The sequence below is a fragment of the Syngnathus scovelli genome, chromosome 10, assembly GCF_024217435.2.
Source record: "Syngnathus scovelli strain Florida chromosome 10, RoL_Ssco_1.2, whole genome shotgun sequence".
NCBI lineage: Eukaryota > Metazoa > Chordata > Actinopteri > Syngnathiformes > Syngnathidae > Syngnathus > Syngnathus scovelli.
In genome coordinates, this window is record NC_090856.1 from 4,622,582 (window position 1) to 4,640,589 (window position 18,008).

Here is an 18,008-nt window from a genome sequence, read left to right on the forward strand (position 1 = left end):
CTCTAACAGTGTTCTCAATCTATAGCTACCCAATTATAATATTAATAAAATTAATACAAAAGCACATATTGTGTAATGTTTAGCTAGCATGTGCCCTTTGAGCTTTAATTATTAGCATTTCATATTTTCGTGGCTCCTCTCATCGTTTTTTAACTTCTTAATAGTCAGATTGACGAAAGCAAACAGCAAAGCGTGATATTTGGTGATATTGTTTTAATATTTTTCCTTCATCCCTTTTTCCAGAGGCGAGACTAAGGTGCTCTCACTCTACCTTACAGAATGGTGAATATGAAAAAAGGAAAAATTATATACAGATTCTGATGTGCCATTTGGTTCGCGTGTCAACAAAACAAAAACGATTCCCAACGGGGTGTTTTCTTTTTTTAAACATCTACACTTTTTTTCCAAGCCCAAACATTAAGGGGCAGCAATGAGGAAGCAAAGCAGAGGTCAACATTCACACACATGCACGCACGAATCCCAGCATTGTATTCAGTACTTGCCAATCCAGTCAGATCGTTCACCAAACAGAGTCTGACATACGCACATAGAAAGAACCTTGGCTTGATAGGTGACCCAAAAAAATGTGCTTACTGAATGCAGGAATGAGGCTTGGTTCGGTTACTGACATATTTGCGCATCCCTTCTTGGCAAGACGTCCAATGTGTAATTCCTCATATTAAGCCTGAATCTGAAAGAAAACAAAAATAAGCATGGCAAGAAATGAGACTGAACGTTATTATTTAAAGTCTCTTTTGCACTGCCTGTACAAGCTGGCATTTTTCCACCTTTTGTCCATATTGTTTAAAAAAACAACAACAAAAAAACAGTATGTACATGGAATATGGTGATGATTTCACTTTTTCACTTTAAATATTGTGACGCCTTGAGATACAAACGACTGGATCTGCGACTCCGCCAGTTGAGGTTTTCTGTCAAACCAAACATGAAACAAGAAGAATTGCACTTTGTGTATTTAAAACAACCACCCAGTGTAACTTTTCAGTCTGCTAGCTTAATGCTAACACAAAAAAAAAAAATGCAAACATGATATGGTGACATAACCCCTTTAGCAATGGACTGGACATTAACAATGCAGACAGACAATATATCAGTCATATATTCTTTATCCTTCACGTAGAATGGCTAATATTAGTGCAGTACTAACTAGCTGAGAGACACCTCAATGAGCAGTATAAGTATCTATTTGTCTAAGATTGCTCCAAAGTGGCCAGGGTAATGGAACGGATTAACGGCATTGATTGTTGTTGATGACAGAAGGTCAAAGGTGGATAAATGCCAAGTTTTCTCCACTGCGGTCATTTTTCAGGGCCTCATTGTGAAAGGTTTCGGTGTGGACACTACAGTGGAAAAACAAATAAGAAGCAGTGACAGTTGTTGTTGCCAGAGTTGAGATATCGCTGGGTGTTATCCTTTGACCTGTTTAGCAGGCTCTGCAAGGAACTACCGTGAAGTGCTTACTGAGTGACTTTGCTGCTATGGTGAACACAGTTATGGAAATAGCCCACTGCGTTTTATATAAAAAGTCAGATCAGTTTTGCAGCAGTGGATACTGACTTGTGTTTTTGAGAGTTGCAGCTGGGTTTCATGCAAAAGGATGAATAACCGGGAAGACATTTTGCAGGATCTCTATGTAAAAGGGACTTTAAACTCAATATAAAAGAATGCTTGAATAGGATACCCGAGCTAAGATTGTTTCTCGGATTAAAATGTGCCAAGCTGTAAAAAGAGCCAAAGTAGTACAAGTCAAAATGAGAGTAAGAAGATATCAGCGTTATGTTCTATTCGCTAGCAAAGAGCGGGGTTTTAATTTGGATTAAATAGGATTGGGCACAAGTAACGCTAAGCTAGATGTTAACACGGGAGACAGTGACAATGTGAAATGGGAAGGACGTCTCTCTCGCAGTGGTGATGTGGAAATGAGAAGAAAGGCACAGGGAGAGAGTAACATAGGGCTTCAAGAAGAGCAGCGGCCAGCGCTAAGTCATGGGACGGAGTTGGGCCGGCGAGAAGAGCCAAGAAAGCGCCCGTGCGGCATGCTTTTCAACCGTGACGGGCCAAATAACACCGCCAGCGACTGAAGGGGAGCGAAAGGGGGTTTGATCGTGGGCTGGGGCGATGAGGAGGGGGTCTAGGTGAGGCTGGCGTTGGAGCTGCTGGTGCCACTGTTCTTCCTCTGACCGCTCTGCACCGCGCTAGGGACCTGAAGGCCCGTCACCACCGAGAAGCTTCCATTCCACACCTGCCGAGCAGAGACCCGGTGAGCCCCGGAGAGAGAAATTTATTGCGCAACGTTCTCACCATGAACGCCGGGATGAGCGGCTGCTGGAACTTGGTCCGGAAGGTGTGTATCAGCTGCTTGGTTTTGGCGTTGAAGAAGGACAGCACGCCTGGTAGCCGTGACGACAAAATAAGAACATTTGAAACAACATAGAGTTTGTGTTGTTCACTCAAGAGAGCTAAAGATGATCGCTACTTGTGTTAGCTTAGCCTTCATTATAGATTTTCTTACAACTTCCCCAATAACTCCACAATGTATCTTAATAAAATGCATTCTTGTACTCCAATGCCTTCCCCTAAACATCATTATTACAAATTACATGTAAATAAAGTGTTTGCTGACATAACACCTGAACAATGGAGCACAAACAGGAATAGAATAAAAACTCATGGAATTTTAAATATGAACACCAACTGCAGCAGCAGGTGACGACTCAAATGACAAGTGATTATTAAGTCTGAGGTGATGAGATAATCCATGACGCTGGTGGGTGTATTCAGAATGTTTTTCTTACTTAAGATAAAGTGCCTTCCAAAAGTGACAGCGACATTACCCTTCCAAAATTCCTTGCCCTACCTGTCGTAGCACATCATCTAACAATTATGGTAATCTTATCAGAGCTTAACGAACATTGAGTGCATCATGATTTGGGCAGTTGTCAAAAATATATGTCTGGCTGGGGAAGTTCCACGTAAAATCACCTTCGTCGTAGTTACAGTAGACTCCTATACTGCTCGGGATGGGGCAATCCAGCGTCCGGGCCTTGTTGTTGTGCTTGGCGGTGAGACTCTGCTGGAGCCAGTTGTTCAGATGGATGCACCAGGAAGCGCTGCTCTTCCCCAGCTGGTCGAAGCGACCCAGGCTGCGTAGGGCCACGCCGACGGCAAAGGCTTTACTCTCCTTGTCGAAGCGGACCTCCCAGTACTGCTGGCCAGCATCGATGGCTGTGTCGGCTAGAATGATCCCGATGTCAGCATTAATCATATCAGATCTGTTTGACTTTTTTTTTTTGTGTGTGCTTACCCAGCACTGTGTAGGACTCTGCTGTGAAGCGGTCTCTGCTGGGTCGGGATGTCGGGGCTCTTTTTGGCGACATCAGCGACGACCTGATGACACAGGAAGACAAAATTGGGTCAAAAGCTCTTGTGGTGGCCAATTCCTGATCTACAGGATCAATTCCACACATTCAAGGCAGTTCCATTTTGCTGCTCCCTCTTCCAACTCGGGCCAATTTGCTGTAGCAGCAATGTGTTACTCGAGAGCTCCCTCTAGTGTTCGGGAAGTGGAACTTAATTTTCAAACACTACAGCAGAAATAGTATAATTAACAATACATGATTGGTCAATCCTAACAACAGTTGGACATTTCCCGTTCGAGAAGACATACCTGGCTGGAGACTGCATGGGTGAGTTAGTTCGTGTCTTCTCTTTGCGAATGTCCTGGATTTTTCCACCGCTGCCATCCCACTCCACATTCAGGTCCTCAATCTTCAAGTTCTGGTGGGCCGAGGCCGAGTCTAGTTTGAAAGTGAACGCTGGGGGGAAAACAAAAGGGGAGCTAGTTCGATTGTCAGTGTGATTTTTCAGGAGCCCCTCGCGTACTCACCGTGGGTTTCCAGTGTAACGGGCTCGGAGAAATCTCCCGCCACAGCTTTGTTACACGCCCTCACCCTGAACGTCATGAAACGGGTGTCAAAGCGCAGACCTGACAACGACAACACAACCATAGTTTAATTTTCTTTGTGTAATCCAGAACAGTTTCTCATTTACAATTTGTGAGTTCATTCGCCGACCTGTGAGTGTGTGTTCCATCTCCCGTATGCCCTCCACAACCATCCAGGGATAGTCCTCTCTGATGCGTGGCAGACCCTCATGGTTGGTACGCCGATGCTCCAGGATGTAATGGTCTATTTTGCTGTCGGGTTCGGCTAAAGTCCACACGACAGTCACTGTGTTGTCGCACACCTGGCACTCCGACAATTGGATCTCTGGCGTGGCCGGAACTGCGACAACAAGACAAAATGGCGGCTGGGCTCAGTCACTGTCCTAGAGTTCGGAATCTCCAAAAACATGACACTGCAGACCTGGAAGAAATTTGAGGCCTTGCAGCAGGGCTTTCTCCTGGCTGAAGTCCACCATCAAGTGGCTCATGTTGTCGCTAGCCTTGGCCTTCAGGGAGAGGCGGAAGGCCGGAGCCATGGTCACGCTGCCGACAAGAGAGGAGAGTCAAAACACAGGACGACGCATGGATGCTAGCCAGGACTACCACTGAACGCATCCCCTTGACGGACGCTGGGAGGCGGAGCTAGAAGTGGGAGCATTCATCCAGGGAGGAGGAGGAGGTTGGTGGGGTACGAGTTGACACGAGGTGGTACAACACCACAACAAAAACTGAATGGAAAGTTACCAAAGTGCTTATTGTCTACGAAAATGGTGACTACACGTTGGAACGCATGCACGCTATCAAACAAAATGGCTGGTTACATAAAGACTAAAAGAACAAAATGGAAGCAATGGATGGCCGAGTACAATACCTATCCTTAATGTCTTTGGCCGCCTGGTGGGGAAGAGGAGGAGAGAGGGGATACGAAGCGAAGAGACAACTGAGTTTGGTGCATATGATTGTTGAGTGTCACATTTAATACAAAACATGTCACGAGCAACTTGGTGACGTCACAGAGAGGACAGTTTTTATTTTATTTTATGTCGATTCACTGCAGGCTAACTGCTGCACAACTTACCTGCGTGAAACCGTCCGTACTGGACGAGCAAAGCGTTTGATTGGCCAGCTCCAGGAGCTCCTCTGAACTCTCCAGCGCTTTGGAGCAGGCGCTTAGTTGATTCTTAGTGACAACACAAGGATAAAGTTATATCAGGTATTTATGGTGTTCACAAAGTTATGGCTGCTGAGTGTCCAGACTTACCTGCAGCTCGTACGTACGGCTGGCTCGTTCCTGTTTAATCCGCGTCAACATATTCTCCTTCATCTCATCCAGAACCGAGTGGAGGGAGTTGAACTCGGACTCCAGATCCTCCTGCACTCGGTTGGAATTGGCCTGGTGCAGGAAGAGAAATGAATGGTTGACTTTGGTGGTCAGTCATCCACCACTTATATCTCCTTACCTCCAAGTTGTCCAGGCTCTGTTTGAGAGTGCAGACGAAATTTGAGATCTCATCATTCTTGGTGGCCAGCGTGTGGGTGATTTTACGCAGAGACTCCTGCAGGAAAAAAAAAAGGGTTGCACATCAGTTTTGCTTTTAATACATTTATTATTAGTCACTGAATGTTAGAACATTTATGCAATGTAAAACCTTAAATTAGAATATATGTCTGTAATGTTTGCACACTGCCACAGAATTTTTTTTACTCACAAACTCCAAATAGGCAGCATATTCTTATTAATGTTTGCATTAAAAGCTTAAATAAAAGTGAGTATTTCCCATGTTTAAGGGACTAAACCTAAGCTTAAAATAAACGTCTTTAAGGTATTCGTGTGCCCGACTGATGCATTTAGGTGAGTCACGTTGCCTTGGAGGCTCCTTCAACCACGTGACGGATTATCTTTGTCTTGATTGGCCGACGCCACCTGACCTGAGCGCCGATGAGGCCACTTCACGGCCGGAAAGATGCGCATTCATAATTTAATTATGCTAAACAGCCATTGAAGCGGAGCGACCGCATTCAACGACACACCGAAGAATAAAATAAAAACAATAACCATGAAGTGCCCCTTTCAATCTCGCATTTGAAAAGCGGGAAGATGAGCACTGTTAAAGATTGCGTCCATGTTGGGAGGGGCCATCCGTTCGTGACCGACAACGCCAATGTAATCATATAATAAACACCAATGGAAAAAACAGTTTTAAGCAGAATGATTGTCATTCGTTTAAGGTTGTGGCCATTAAGGAAGTCCGACTTCTCGCCCTCTTTCCTTTCCTACGCCCTCAAACGTCCTCCCCAGTCGAAAACACCTGTTCGGGCTCGGGCTCACCTTTTGGTCTCCCATCTCGGCGTCCCGGGACAACAGCCCTCGTCGAGCCGCAAATCAGCGCCGCCGTTTTCTCCTCTGGTCCGGCTCGCTTTCCGGGAATTAGCACGGCGGTGGTGGTACTGATGCTGCCGGGGTGCGACGCATCTTTCAGACCGACACCGAGCGAGTAGCAACGCCTTTAGGGCCGCGAAGCGTAATGCGCATGCGTCAGGGGTGGATTGTGGGTAGTCGCTTTCTGCGGCGAGGGTGATGCTACCTTCAGGGACCTTACGGAAAAACAAAAACCTACCGGCAGGTAGGGTATTTAAATATTGCACTAAAGTTCTGTTTAGAATAAAAAAACTTCCCCTACCGGACTAAATTACGTATAATTTGCTTTAAGATTTAGTGAATAATTACCAATCATAGCATGTGAATGTAAATATTAAATGAAAATTACACCTTTAGGCTGTATTAAATGTCATCAGAATTGTGAAACGTAATGTTAGATTTTCATGCACATTCCAGAGCCACTTCAAGTTACATTACATTAGAATTAAAAAAATGCATCACAGGCAATTGTCATTTAAATAGTTTATTTTTCATACAATCAAGTTGTCACTATTTCAGCGGGAAGGGACAAATCTGGTGAATGGTCGATTCAACTTTGCCTAGCCGGTTTTTGCAAACACAAGCTTCTGGACTTTGGTGGAACAAGGGCTTGCACATAACCTGTGAGAGACCAGTTGGGTGGGGAGCTGGATTCTGAGCAGGGGGGAAAAAAATTAAGTGCTTCACATATGCAAATACTGAATAAGTCTTATATACTGAATTATAAAGATAGACTTACTTTTGGTGGATATAATTCACACTGAAGTTCTCCCAGTTGACTGTACAAGGTGTAATAAGATGTTTGGCAAAAGGCATGTTGCTTTGAGGGATAAAAAAAAAAGTTGTCATGTTAATAAAATCAAAAACCATTTATACTACCAATTAGCATGAAGGCTAACTCACAGCTACATCAGCACAGCGAGGTGTGCAGGCAACAAATGCATTTCTGGCCCCTCTAGGACATGTGGTCTCCACCAGGGCAAACTTCAGCGAAATGATCGGTCCAATTGTTGCAGTGGTCTGCGACAGGAAGGACCAATTGAAAAGGAAATTCAGCATGTTATGCAACAAGCAGGAAAGAAAACAATCATCACCTCCATTGTGACATGGTCCACTTCCATCAGGGTGAAGTAATTTGTGTGTTGCTGCTCTCGGTTGAACTTGACCACGGCATCATTTACCGCCTGAATGGCGGTCGGATCATCAAGCGGCAACGACTTGGGGCACTCAGGACAAATGGTCACGATTTCCTCGTTGGTAAGATCTGTGCAAAAATTGGCATGTGGTTAATTATCAGAAAAAAAACTAGGGGCAGTAGTTCAAACTCTTGTTTCATTTCACAAACTGAGTTTCAGAACAGATTAAGTTAGTAAAGTGAGATTCTGGATTTGGTTTCAGATGCAGGGTTAGATTAATAGCACACGACTGTTTTAGATTGTGACCTGGTCTGGTCGTACATTCATGGCTGATGACTTGGGCCATACCCCACATGACCCAAAATCCAATGCTGCAGGTGGCCACAGCACCCTAAACACACAGAATTAGCATTTAATCAACATAAGTGGCTTTAATTTTATTTTCCAGTCCAAAGAAATATCTACCCGTTCTTCCCGTCGCCAAATCTCACACTGGTCTTCAGGTTTGGGGTTGGTGAAGTGACATTTAGTCTGCACCAGCTTGACATTGACATCGATGTGACAACCTCCTGAAACCTGAACGGAGAGAAGCAAGTTGGATTTCCCAAACTTTGACCCAATGACAGGAACATCGCCACCACCCTCACCAAGCTTGGTAGCTACAATTAGCTATGGTAATGTGATGTACCAACCTGCTGATAGCTACTGCTCATGACCTCCTGCAACCTGAACCTAAACCCATGATTCTGTTTTATATTGATGTGTTGGACACCACGCCTTGCTGCCACTGTCACAGTATCATTGCCACAGGTGATCCCCTGTAAAAATGGAACTGCTGCAAGGAGACCAGGAAGACCTCCAGCGCACCATAGCAGAACCACAAGTAGGTGAGCCCCCATGAAGATACCGTAAGAGTAAAAAGTTGCGGTTCAGGAGAGATGATGACTGAATGAGGTCATGCACACAGACTTTAAATAGGCTGAGGAGCCCAGGCGACCAATCACAGCAGAGAACGAAAGCTTGACACCTGGGTATGATGATTGGTCAATCAATCACATGGTTTTGCCTCAATCACGTAAGCACGCCCAGCATTGATCTGATTCAGGTGTTAGGCCTTTTGTGATTGGTTGTCGGAGCTCCTCAGCCTGGTTAAAGGTTGTGCAGGTACATGTCAGACTGTCATTCACTCTTCTGTACTGGTCAGACAGGTTCTTGCTCAAGTTTTTCAGCGGAATCATGGTGCTACACTTATTTGTACTTTTGCTATGTTGTGCTGGAGCCTTTCATGGCTTCCTCGCAGCAGCAACCTCCGTCACCTGTGGCAATGAGAGCGTGGCGGCGGCAGCGGCTCTCGGTGTCCAACAAATCAATTTGAAGCAAATGCATGGCTTCAAGTTCAGGCTTCAGGAGATCCAGTGCAGTGAATATCAAGAGGTAAGACTAGTTGATTGGATTCTTGGAATTTATTTTTTGAAGAGGGTTTTCATTAATTTTGGTGTGGATTTTTCTCTATTTAGGTTTCAGGAGGTTGCCACATTGATGTTAATGTGACGCTGGTGCAGACCAAATGTCACTTCACCAACCCCAAACCTGCTGAGAAGTGTGAGCTTTTGGAAAAGGACGAGCGAGTAAATATTCATTTTGTTGGAAAAGATAATGGCTGGTCATGTAGCTAAGTGTTTTGTCCCCCCCACCCCCCAGGGAGCAGTGGCCAATTGCGTCATCGAAATTCAGGTCATGTGGAGTGTGGCTGAAGTCGTCAAATACGACTGCACCACCAGACCAGGTAACAAATCAACTTCAGAGTTTGAAAATATTTTTTCCTCATACTGTTAAAATTTACAGAGATTACCAATGAAGAGTTGATGAAAACCTGTCCGGACTGTCCTGGATTGCTGTCTCTGGATCACCCAACTGCTCTAAAGGCGGTTAATGACGCCGTGCTGAAGTTCAACCAAGAGAACCGATACCAGAATGACTTCATTCTGATGGAAGTGGATCATGTCACATCAGTGGTGAGAAGTAGTTTTTAAGAATTTACTTTCTACCTGCTGGATGTCCTTCATGCCCTTTTGTCTTTGTTACAGTATTTCGATATATTTGGCACAATTACCTTGGTCCAGTTTGCGCTGGTGGAGACCAATTGTCCGAGGGGGGCCCAGACATTTGCTCCCTGCACGCCTCGCTGTCCTGATATAGCGGTGAGTTGGTTTTCATGCTAATCGTTAAAGGATAATTACGTGATTTGTCCCCCTTACCTGCAGACTCATGCCTTTTGCAAAGCGGAGTATCTCAACCTTGAACAACTACTGGATAAACTTGAGTGTGAAGTGTATCAACCAAAAGTAAGCTCACGACATCAACTTGTACAAGCAGAGCGCCTCATTGTTCTTCTCCACAGAATCCCACTCCCCACCCGACTGGTATGCCAGAACCTGTGTGCAAGCTGTTCCACAATACTCCAGAGGCTTGGATTTGCAAGGACCGGCTGAAGAATCGTTACCCGTCCATCCACTACATTTGTCCCTTCCCACTAGCGTTAGATTAACTTGTGTAATAAAAAAATACCTAACCTTGATTGCCTGTGTTCTGAATTTTAGTCTGTAATTTAGCTTTCCTTGACATAATCTGATACTTTTTTGACCATTCCTTTAAATTTTTCACAATCAAATTGACCTTGAGCAATGGTGCCCTTTGCACATGAAGGTGCCTTCTATACTCTACTAAAAACGACAGTACCGTATTTTCTGTACTATAACGTGCAAGTTCATTGAATTTATTTTGAAATTGTTTTTATATATAATGTTCAAGTATTGCAATTTGCACTAAGTGCAGAGACCTTAAGTTAAATATACAGATTTCTTTTTCCATATCTGATCACATATTTCTGTTTAATGCAAGAAGCATTCAACACACTAAGTTTGGCACATATGCGTTCGGAATGAAGTTGAATCACAAAATTGCATCTTACAGAAACAATATTTTATGTTGCTGCTCATCTATCGTGATATGTTGACTCGTAACTTCATCTTTGTCATCTTAATGTCTTTGTGGCAACAACTGGTATTGCAGCCGAAAGTCACTCTCCTTTGATTGGCTGTGAGCCCAAAAGCCCCTCTCTGATGATTGGTTGTGGAATCAGCAGCTCTGAGATCACTGCCCGCTGGCTCCGCCTTTTTCACCAATTATCTCAGTGGTTTTTAATTCGTAACTTGTAAGTGGAAAGTTTTGCGTATTTGCAAAAAAGTTTGTGTACTTGCAAAAACGTTTTGTGTACTTGTAATTTTGATTTGTAGTTATGTTGGAAATATAAAAAAAATGTTTGACAATTACACAAAACTTTTTTGCTGTAGACGAGCCACAACCACATGACCGCTTGTAAACACGCCCACCATTGATCTGATTCAGGTGTCAGGCCTTTTGTGATTGGTCGTTGGAGCTCCTCAGCCTGGTTAAAGTCTGTGCAGGTCAGATCCAGAATATCATTCACCCTTCTCTACTGACCTGACAGGTTCCTGGCTCAAGTTCTTCATCGATATCATGGTGTTGCACTTATTTGTACTTTTACTGTGGTGTGCTGGAGCTCTTCATGGATTCCTCGCAGCAGCAACCTCAGTCACCTGCAGTAAGGAGAGCGTGGCGGCGGCCACGGCTCTTGGTGTCCAACAAATCAATTTGAAGCAAAAGCATGGCTATAAGTTCAGGCTTCAGGAGGTCCAGGGCAGCAAATATCAAGCGGTAAGACTAGTTGATTGGATTCTTGGAATTTATTTTTAGCAGTGGGTGTTTAATGAAAAAAAAATGCGACCGTATTATATACTGCTTTTTTCATTATTTTGTGGATTTTCTCTATCCAGGTTTCAGGAGGTTGCCACATTGATGTGAATGTGATGCTGGTGCAGACCACATGTCACTTCACCAACCCCAAACCTGCTGAGGAATGTGGGCTTTGGGCAAAGTGGGATATGGTAGATATTTATTTAGTTGGCAAAGATGATAGCTGACTTACTAAATGTGATTTTCTTTTTTAAAGGGAGCAGTGGCCTCCTGCAGCATTGAATTATGGGTCCTATGGAGAGTGGCCAAAGTCGTTAAATACCAATGCACCACCAGACAAGGTGACAACGAAACTTGCGGAATTGGTCCAGAGTTTACAAACTGTTCAATTTTTTTGCATTTACAGAGTTTACCAATGCAGAGTTGGTGAGAACCTGTCCCGACTGCTCTGGCTTGCTGCCTCTGGATGACCCAACTGCTCTACAGGCAGTTAGTGAAGCTGTGCTCAAGTTCAACCGAGAGAACCGATACCAGAATGACTTCATCCTGATGGAAGTGGATCATGTCCAATCAGTGGTGAGAAGTAGTTTTTAAAAATGTACTTTCTACCTGCTGGATGTCCTTCATGCCATTTTTGTCTTTGTTGCAGTATTACCCACGAGCTTTCAGCAGAACCTTGGTCCAGTTTGCACTGGTTGAAACCAATTGTCCTAGGGGGGCCCAGACATTTGCTCCCTGCATGCCTCGTTGTCCCGATGTGGCTGTGAGTTGGTATTCATGCTAATTGTCGTTAAAGATCAACTTAAAATATGTGTACCCCTCACTTGCAGACTCATGCCTTTTGCAAAACCATCTATGACAACCACGAACAAAAACTGGAAGAACTTGAGTGTGAAGTGTATCGACCAAAAGTAAGCTCACGACATGAACTTGTACAAGCAGAGCGCCTCATTGTTCTTCTCCACAGAATCCGACTCGCCACCTGACTGACATGCCGGAGCCTGAGTGCAAGCTGTTCCACAATACTCCAGAGGCTTGGATTTGCAAGGACCGGCTGAAGAATCCTGAACCATCCATCCACCACATTTGTCCCTTCCCGCTAGCGCTATATTAACTTTTGCAATAAAGAGAAGCAAATTACCTTGTCTGATCATGTATTCTGTCATTTAGCTTTTCCTCCTTGACCATATGCTAACTCAATTGTCTTTAGTTACTAAATCTGTTCATTTTGGTGGCATAAGCTCAATTTTGTTATTGAAACTGAATTTAGGTAGGTTTGACTTCTCATAAATTGACCTTTTTAAGGAAAAGTGTCCTTAGCACATTTTACCCATGAAAAGCACTCGCCTAGCTAGTAAAATGTCAATGTAGTTAAATTAATAATTGGACTTTCATTTGTTTTTTTGAAACTTAACTTATGTGGAATAAAAGCAAGTAATCAGTCTAAGACTTGGTGTGATCATGTAATGTCGTTTTAGATGACTAGTTCTCTTAGTGAAAGATTTCCTTGACAACTTATACTTTACGAAACATTTTCTATATTCACAAAAGTCATTTACAAACACTGAATAAACTCCAAACACTCCAATTTGGTTGCAACTTAGCCAAAATGTCCATGAAGACAATTTAATAAACTTGTGGCGTAAGAATTCTTGACACTACAACTAACCTAAACAATATGAATTATCTAGATGTTTTCAAGAATGGAATTAAATTCACTTGCAAAAAAGTTTTTTTTACATATAATAAATAACTTAGAATAAATTTTGATTTATTGCGTTTTAAATGAAAATAAAATTGAGGCTTTTTTTTTTTTTTTTTCTTTTTTTTTTACAAGTACACAAAATTGCTGTGACCGAGCCACAACCACATGACCGCTTGTAAGCACGCCCACCATTAATCAGATTCAGGTGTCAGGTCTTTATGGATTGGTCGTCGGGGCTCCTCAGCCTGGTTAAAGGCCGTGCAGGTCAGTGCCAGATTGTCTTTCGCCCTTCTCTACTGACCTGACAGGTTCTTGCTCAAGTGTTTTTAGTGGTGTCATGGAGCTGCACCTATTTGTACTTTTGCTATGGTGTGCTGGAGCCTTTCATGGATTCCTCACAGCGGCAACCTCAGTCACCTGCAGTAAGGAGAGCGTGGCGGCGGCAGCGGCTCTCGGTGTCCAACAAATCAATTTAAGGCAAAAGCATGGCTATAAGTTCAGGCTTCAGGAAATCCAGGGCAGCAACTATCAAGAGGTAAGACTAGTTTTTTGCAGTGGGTGTTTAATGGAAAAAAAGTGTGACTATCATATACTGCTTTTTTTTTCATTAATTTTTTGTGGGAATGTTCTTCTATCCAGGTTTCAGGAGGTTGCCACATTGATGTGAATGTGAAGCTGGTGCAGACCAAATGTCACTTCACCAACCCCAAACCTGCTGAGAAATGCGATATTTGGGAAAAGGACGAACGGGTAAATATCTGTTTTGTTGGAAAAGATGGTAGCTTCTGATGTGGTTGACTTACAATTTTTTTTTATCATTAAAGGGAGCAGTGGCCACCTGCAGCATTGGATTTTGGGTCATGTGGCGTGTGGCCAAAGTCACCAAATACGAATGCACCACCAGACCAGGTAACAAATATTTTCTTAAGAGTTAAAAAAAAATAAAAATCTCATACTGTCAACCTTTATAGAGCCTACCAATGAGGAGTTGGCAACAATTTGTCCCGATTGCCCTCAATTGCTTCCTCTGGATCACCCAACCGCTCTACAGGCAGTTAACGAAGCTGTGCTCAAGTTCAACCGAGAGAACCGATATCAGAATCACTTCACGCTGATGGAAGTGGCACATGTCACATCAGGGGTGAGAAGTGTTTTTTAAAAATTGACTTCCGGAGTTGCATGCCTGGATGTCCTTCATGCTACTTTGCCGTTGTTGCAGTATATCTACAGAATTGGCATCGTTACCCGGGTCCAGTTTGTTCTGGTTGAGACCATGTGTCCTAGGGGGGCCCAGACATTTGCTGCCTGCACACCTCGCTGTCCTGCTATAGCTGTGAGTTGCTATTCATGCTAATTGCTGTTAAAGATCAACTTAAAATATGTGTCCCCCTCACTTGCAGACTCATGCCTTTTGCAAAACCACTTATTACAACCGCCAAGAACAACTGGGAGACCTTGAGTGTGAACTGTATCGACCACAAGTAAGCTCATGACGTCAACTTATACAAGCAGAGTGCCTCATTGTTCTTCTCCACAGAATCCTACTCCCCACCCGACTGGTGTGCCAGAGCCTGTGTGCAGGCCGTTGTTCCACCACAGTCCAGAGGCTTGGATTTGCAGGGACCGGCTGAAGAATCCTGACCCGTCCATCCACCACATTTGTCCTTTCCCGCTTGGTGTAATAAAAAGAACCTAATCTTGTCTGTAATTTAACTTTCCTTTCCTGTTTAGTTACTGAATCTATTCAATATTTTTATTTAATTTCATACTAAAATGGCAGCTTGGGAGGGCGGCTCGGTGGCGCACTGGGTAGCACGTCCGCCTCACAGTTAGGAGGGTGCGGGTTCGATTCCACCTCCGGCCCTCCCTGTGTGGAGTTTGCATGTTCTCCCCGGGCCCGCGTGGGTTTTCTCCGGGCACTCCGGTTTCCTCCCACATTCCAAAAACATGCTTGGTAGGCCGATTGAAGACTCCAAATTGTCCCTAGGTGTGAGTGCGATTGGTTGTCTGTCTCTGTGTGCCCTGCGATTGGCTGGCAACCAGTTCAGGGTGTCCCCCGCCTACTGCCCGATGACGGCTGGGATAGGCTCCAGCACGCCCGCGACCCCCGTGGGGACTAAGCGGTTCAGAAAATGGATGGATGGATGGCAGCTTGGGTTGGAAAGTGTCTCCAATACGGTTTATGCCTTATGCTAATTAGCAATGTAGCATTAAATTTAGACTGGTTATTTTCTACAGTTAAATGGAAATTCACAGGTACGTGACAGACCATGTTTAAAATGTGTAGGCTTACATCCGTGGTGTTTATTTCCCACCGCTGCAACCTCGGAGTGAGGGGGCGAAACTAAACACCCACTCACTTGTTCAAAGCTCTTTAGAGGAGTTTGTACCTGCAGACAGGATGAGAAGAAAATGAAAATGTCACTGAAGCCACCAGCATTGGTGCTACTCACTGGTAAGTAAAAACGGCAAAGATTAACAAAGAACATTGGAGAACATTGTAAGAATTTTAAAGAGTATGTGAGACTTGTGGTTGGCACATCCGCCACATAGTGCCGAGGTTTGAGGTTCTTTTTCGTGTTACGCTCGTTGGCATGTGCTTTCTGTAAAAATGACGTGTTCATTAAAAAAAATAGCATCTTTTGTATTTATTAGCTTTTATATTGGCAACACAGGATGTGAACTGAATTTTAAACTTATTTAAAATAAACCTCTCTAAAAAGTAGTAAAACTAGCTAAATTTGAAAGAAGTCAAAATAAAATACACCAAAAAATAAAAACTACAAAAACAATATATCTCCACTGTTTGAACTGTTAAACGTTCAGCAAAATGGAACTCAACCTTTTTTTTTTTTTCTTTAATATCATTGCAGTTTGCGTTGCAGCAGCGGCCAATTGTTCTGCTCTTTTAAATGAAACTCAAGCAAGAGTGGACATTCTCGTTGGTTCTTCCCTGACTTTGTGCTACCGACTAAGGAGCAAGACACAAGGAAGATTCCGGATTTGCTGGCATTTTAATCAATCTAGGTTTTCGTTGGACCACTCTAAGGAACTCTTTTGCTCCAGGTTAAACAGAAGTGGGCACAAAGACATGGTGCTCAGTTATAGTTTAACCAACATCAATGAGCGGCACAGTGGATGGTATTTTTCCCGCATCCACGTGGATATTCCAAGTTTGACGACTATGAACAGTCGTGGGACGCAAGTGTATGTTCGTAAGTATTTCCCGTTTCTTTTGTTTGTCTATGTATGGAAGAGCATTCGGGCCAGTAAAGAAAAAAAAAAGAGAGGGGGAGTGACAGATTCTGATTTTTTTTCTCAGAATTTTCACTTTAAAGTGAGAAGAATTCTGAGAATAAAGTCAGAATACTAACTTTAAAGTGGGAATTCCCACTTTCTGACTTTAAAGTGGGAATTCTGACTTTAAAGTCAGAATTCTGGCTTAAGTGTGAATTCCCACTTTAAAGTCAGAATTCTGACAATAAAGTCAGAATTCCCACTTTAAAGTCAGAATTCTGAGAAAATAGTCAGAATTCTCACTTAAGTCACTAAGTCACTGACTTTAAAGTGAGAATTCTGAGAATAAACTGACTTTTAAGTCACTGACTTTAAAGTCAGAATTCTGACTTTATTCTCAGAATTCTGACTTTAAAGTGAATTCTGAGAAAAAAAAGTCAGTATCCTATCACCTCTCCCCCTTTTATTTTTTCCTCACTGGCCCTAATCCTTTTACGTATGGATTTTCTCAACTTTTATTGAGCCACGTACTTGACATGAGAAAACTCTCACGTCATAACACGGAACAAATTGAACACGCATTAATGTGAGCTCAAAGTATCTCAGAAGAGCAATGTATTTCTTGCAGAGGGTATTTCTGTGCCTCCCACAGATGTTTCCCTGATGAATAAATGGTGGTTGTGGATTACCGTTGGAATACTCTGCCTCATCATCATGGCCCTGATGATTGTCTGTGTGCACCAAATCCGACGACGTCAACGACAAAAAGGTAACCTCATCATTTCAAGTGCCATCTCCTTTGGAGCCTTTAAAGTTAAATAAATAAAAATAAATAAATGTCTTGTAAATTTGTCAATGTAAATAAGATAGAGCCAAGCCTACATAATGGTTCAAGTAATTATAACTTCTCGGATAGAAGGAGCGACACGACGCCATTTTAGCTATACCCAAAATATCAGAAAAACGGAAATAATGAAAAGCACTTAGAAATTTGTACTTAGGCAAATATTCTCTGACTTAATTCTTTAGGTTCTTCTATAGTAGCTTCTCCAGAAGCTTAACAAAACACAAGCTGAGTGAGTTTGTGGCAGTTGTGGTTGAACAGTATAGACATAAATGTGTGTCGGACACAGGAAGAGGGACATGTTCTTTCCCGTGTGACCTCGATAGCTCATCCGAGAACTTTGAGAAGGGGACCACACGAGGTGTTTGTTTCCTTTCAACAACATGCTGCAGCAACCACACGGCTTTCTTCTAAGACACAAATGTCAGTCGAAACAGTTCTGAGGATGAAGTTCAGATCTACAGCACAATAAAAAAAAAAAACAACAACAACTCTTTGTTGAAGGAAACAGACTTTTAGCAAAGTCAAACAAGATGGCTTTTTTTTGTCTTCTGTCTTGAACACATTGAAGCCACTGGTGAACTCATGACTAGTTTTGTCTTTCATATTTTTTAGAACTACATGCAATTTACGTGAACACACATCACTCCATACGACCTCCCGCTCTCGGGGACCAGCTCAGGGTGGCCCCCAACAGCCAGATGGCTCGCACCCCAAGTCCTGCCAGGGACAAGGACCGCAGCAGAAAACAGAGGTCCAAATAGAGCCCACAAACGCCATGTTTCTTTCCAATATGTTATTTATACTTAATACAAAGTTGTGATTCCATTTTGATAATGTGTAATGTATTTTTATTCTTAGTTGTGCCCCCCTCCAATTCCCGTGTCCTTTGTTGTGAATATAGCTAGCTAGCTAGCAAGCTAGCT

General features: G+C 43.2%; 5 protein-coding genes across 6 annotated transcripts; 3 read left to right on the forward strand and 2 right to left on the reverse strand.

Moving 5' to 3' along the window:
• Window positions 1-198: 198 nt before the first annotated feature.
• On the reverse strand, window positions 199-6,502 carry fsd1 (fibronectin type III and SPRY domain containing 1). 2 transcript variants are annotated; one of them, XR_007482932.2, is made up of 14 exons: window positions 6,294-6,502; window positions 5,425-5,520; window positions 5,226-5,357; window positions 5,043-5,144; window positions 4,836-4,858; window positions 4,386-4,507; window positions 4,095-4,304; window positions 3,908-4,006; window positions 3,689-3,836; window positions 3,326-3,408; window positions 3,004-3,255; window positions 2,323-2,411; window positions 838-2,263; window positions 199-691 (listed from the first exon to the last, which is right to left on the reverse strand). XR_007482932.2 is itself a non-coding variant. In XM_049726850.2 (13 exons), exons 1-13 carry the CDS (start codon window positions 6,306-6,308, stop codon window positions 2,153-2,155), a joined length of 1,482 nt encoding a protein of 493 aa, XP_049582807.1. In that variant the 5' UTR covers window positions 6,309-6,502; the 3' UTR covers window positions 725-2,152. The 2 variants fall into 2 exon arrangements, 1 of the variants encoding a protein (XP_049582807.1); XM_049726850.2 differs by lacking the exon at window positions 199-691 and having other exon boundaries at window positions 725-2,263.
• A 349-nt stretch (window positions 6,503-6,851) lies between these two features.
• Window positions 6,852-8,472, reverse strand: LOC125971155 (alpha-2-HS-glycoprotein). The gene is made up of 7 exons (XM_049724160.1): window positions 8,212-8,472; window positions 7,985-8,095; window positions 7,826-7,910; window positions 7,478-7,647; window positions 7,287-7,403; window positions 7,123-7,203; window positions 6,852-7,037 (listed from the first exon to the last, which is right to left on the reverse strand). The coding sequence occupies exons 1-7, from the start codon at window positions 8,416-8,418 to the stop codon at window positions 6,894-6,896; spliced, it is 915 nt and encodes a 304-aa protein (XP_049580117.1). The 5' UTR covers window positions 8,419-8,472; the 3' UTR covers window positions 6,852-6,893.
• Window positions 8,473-8,693: 221 nt separating this feature from the next.
• LOC125971164 (alpha-2-HS-glycoprotein-like) lies at window positions 8,694-10,097 on the forward strand. Its single transcript, XM_049724169.1, has 7 exons — window positions 8,694-8,953; window positions 9,037-9,147; window positions 9,221-9,305; window positions 9,365-9,534; window positions 9,607-9,720; window positions 9,784-9,864; window positions 9,921-10,097. The coding sequence occupies exons 1-7, from the start codon at window positions 8,756-8,758 to the stop codon at window positions 10,065-10,067; spliced, it is 906 nt and encodes a 301-aa protein (XP_049580126.1). The 5' UTR covers window positions 8,694-8,755; the 3' UTR covers window positions 10,068-10,097.
• Window positions 10,098-10,991: 894 nt separating this feature from the next.
• LOC125971168 (alpha-2-HS-glycoprotein-like) lies at window positions 10,992-12,436 on the forward strand. Its single transcript, XM_049724183.2, has 7 exons — window positions 10,992-11,257; window positions 11,377-11,487; window positions 11,553-11,637; window positions 11,703-11,872; window positions 11,946-12,059; window positions 12,127-12,207; window positions 12,264-12,436. Exons 1-7 carry the CDS (start codon window positions 11,060-11,062, stop codon window positions 12,408-12,410), a joined length of 906 nt encoding a protein of 301 aa, XP_049580140.1. The 5' UTR covers window positions 10,992-11,059; the 3' UTR covers window positions 12,411-12,436.
• An 832-nt stretch (window positions 12,437-13,268) lies between these two features.
• Window positions 13,269-14,714, forward strand: LOC125971148 (alpha-2-HS-glycoprotein-like). Its single transcript, XM_049724149.2, has 7 exons — window positions 13,269-13,536; window positions 13,641-13,751; window positions 13,826-13,910; window positions 13,973-14,142; window positions 14,221-14,334; window positions 14,402-14,482; window positions 14,539-14,714. The coding sequence occupies exons 1-7, from the start codon at window positions 13,339-13,341 to the stop codon at window positions 14,695-14,697; spliced, it is 918 nt and encodes a 305-aa protein (XP_049580106.1). The 5' UTR covers window positions 13,269-13,338; the 3' UTR covers window positions 14,698-14,714.
• The last annotated feature ends 3,294 nt before the right edge of the window (window positions 14,715-18,008 follow it).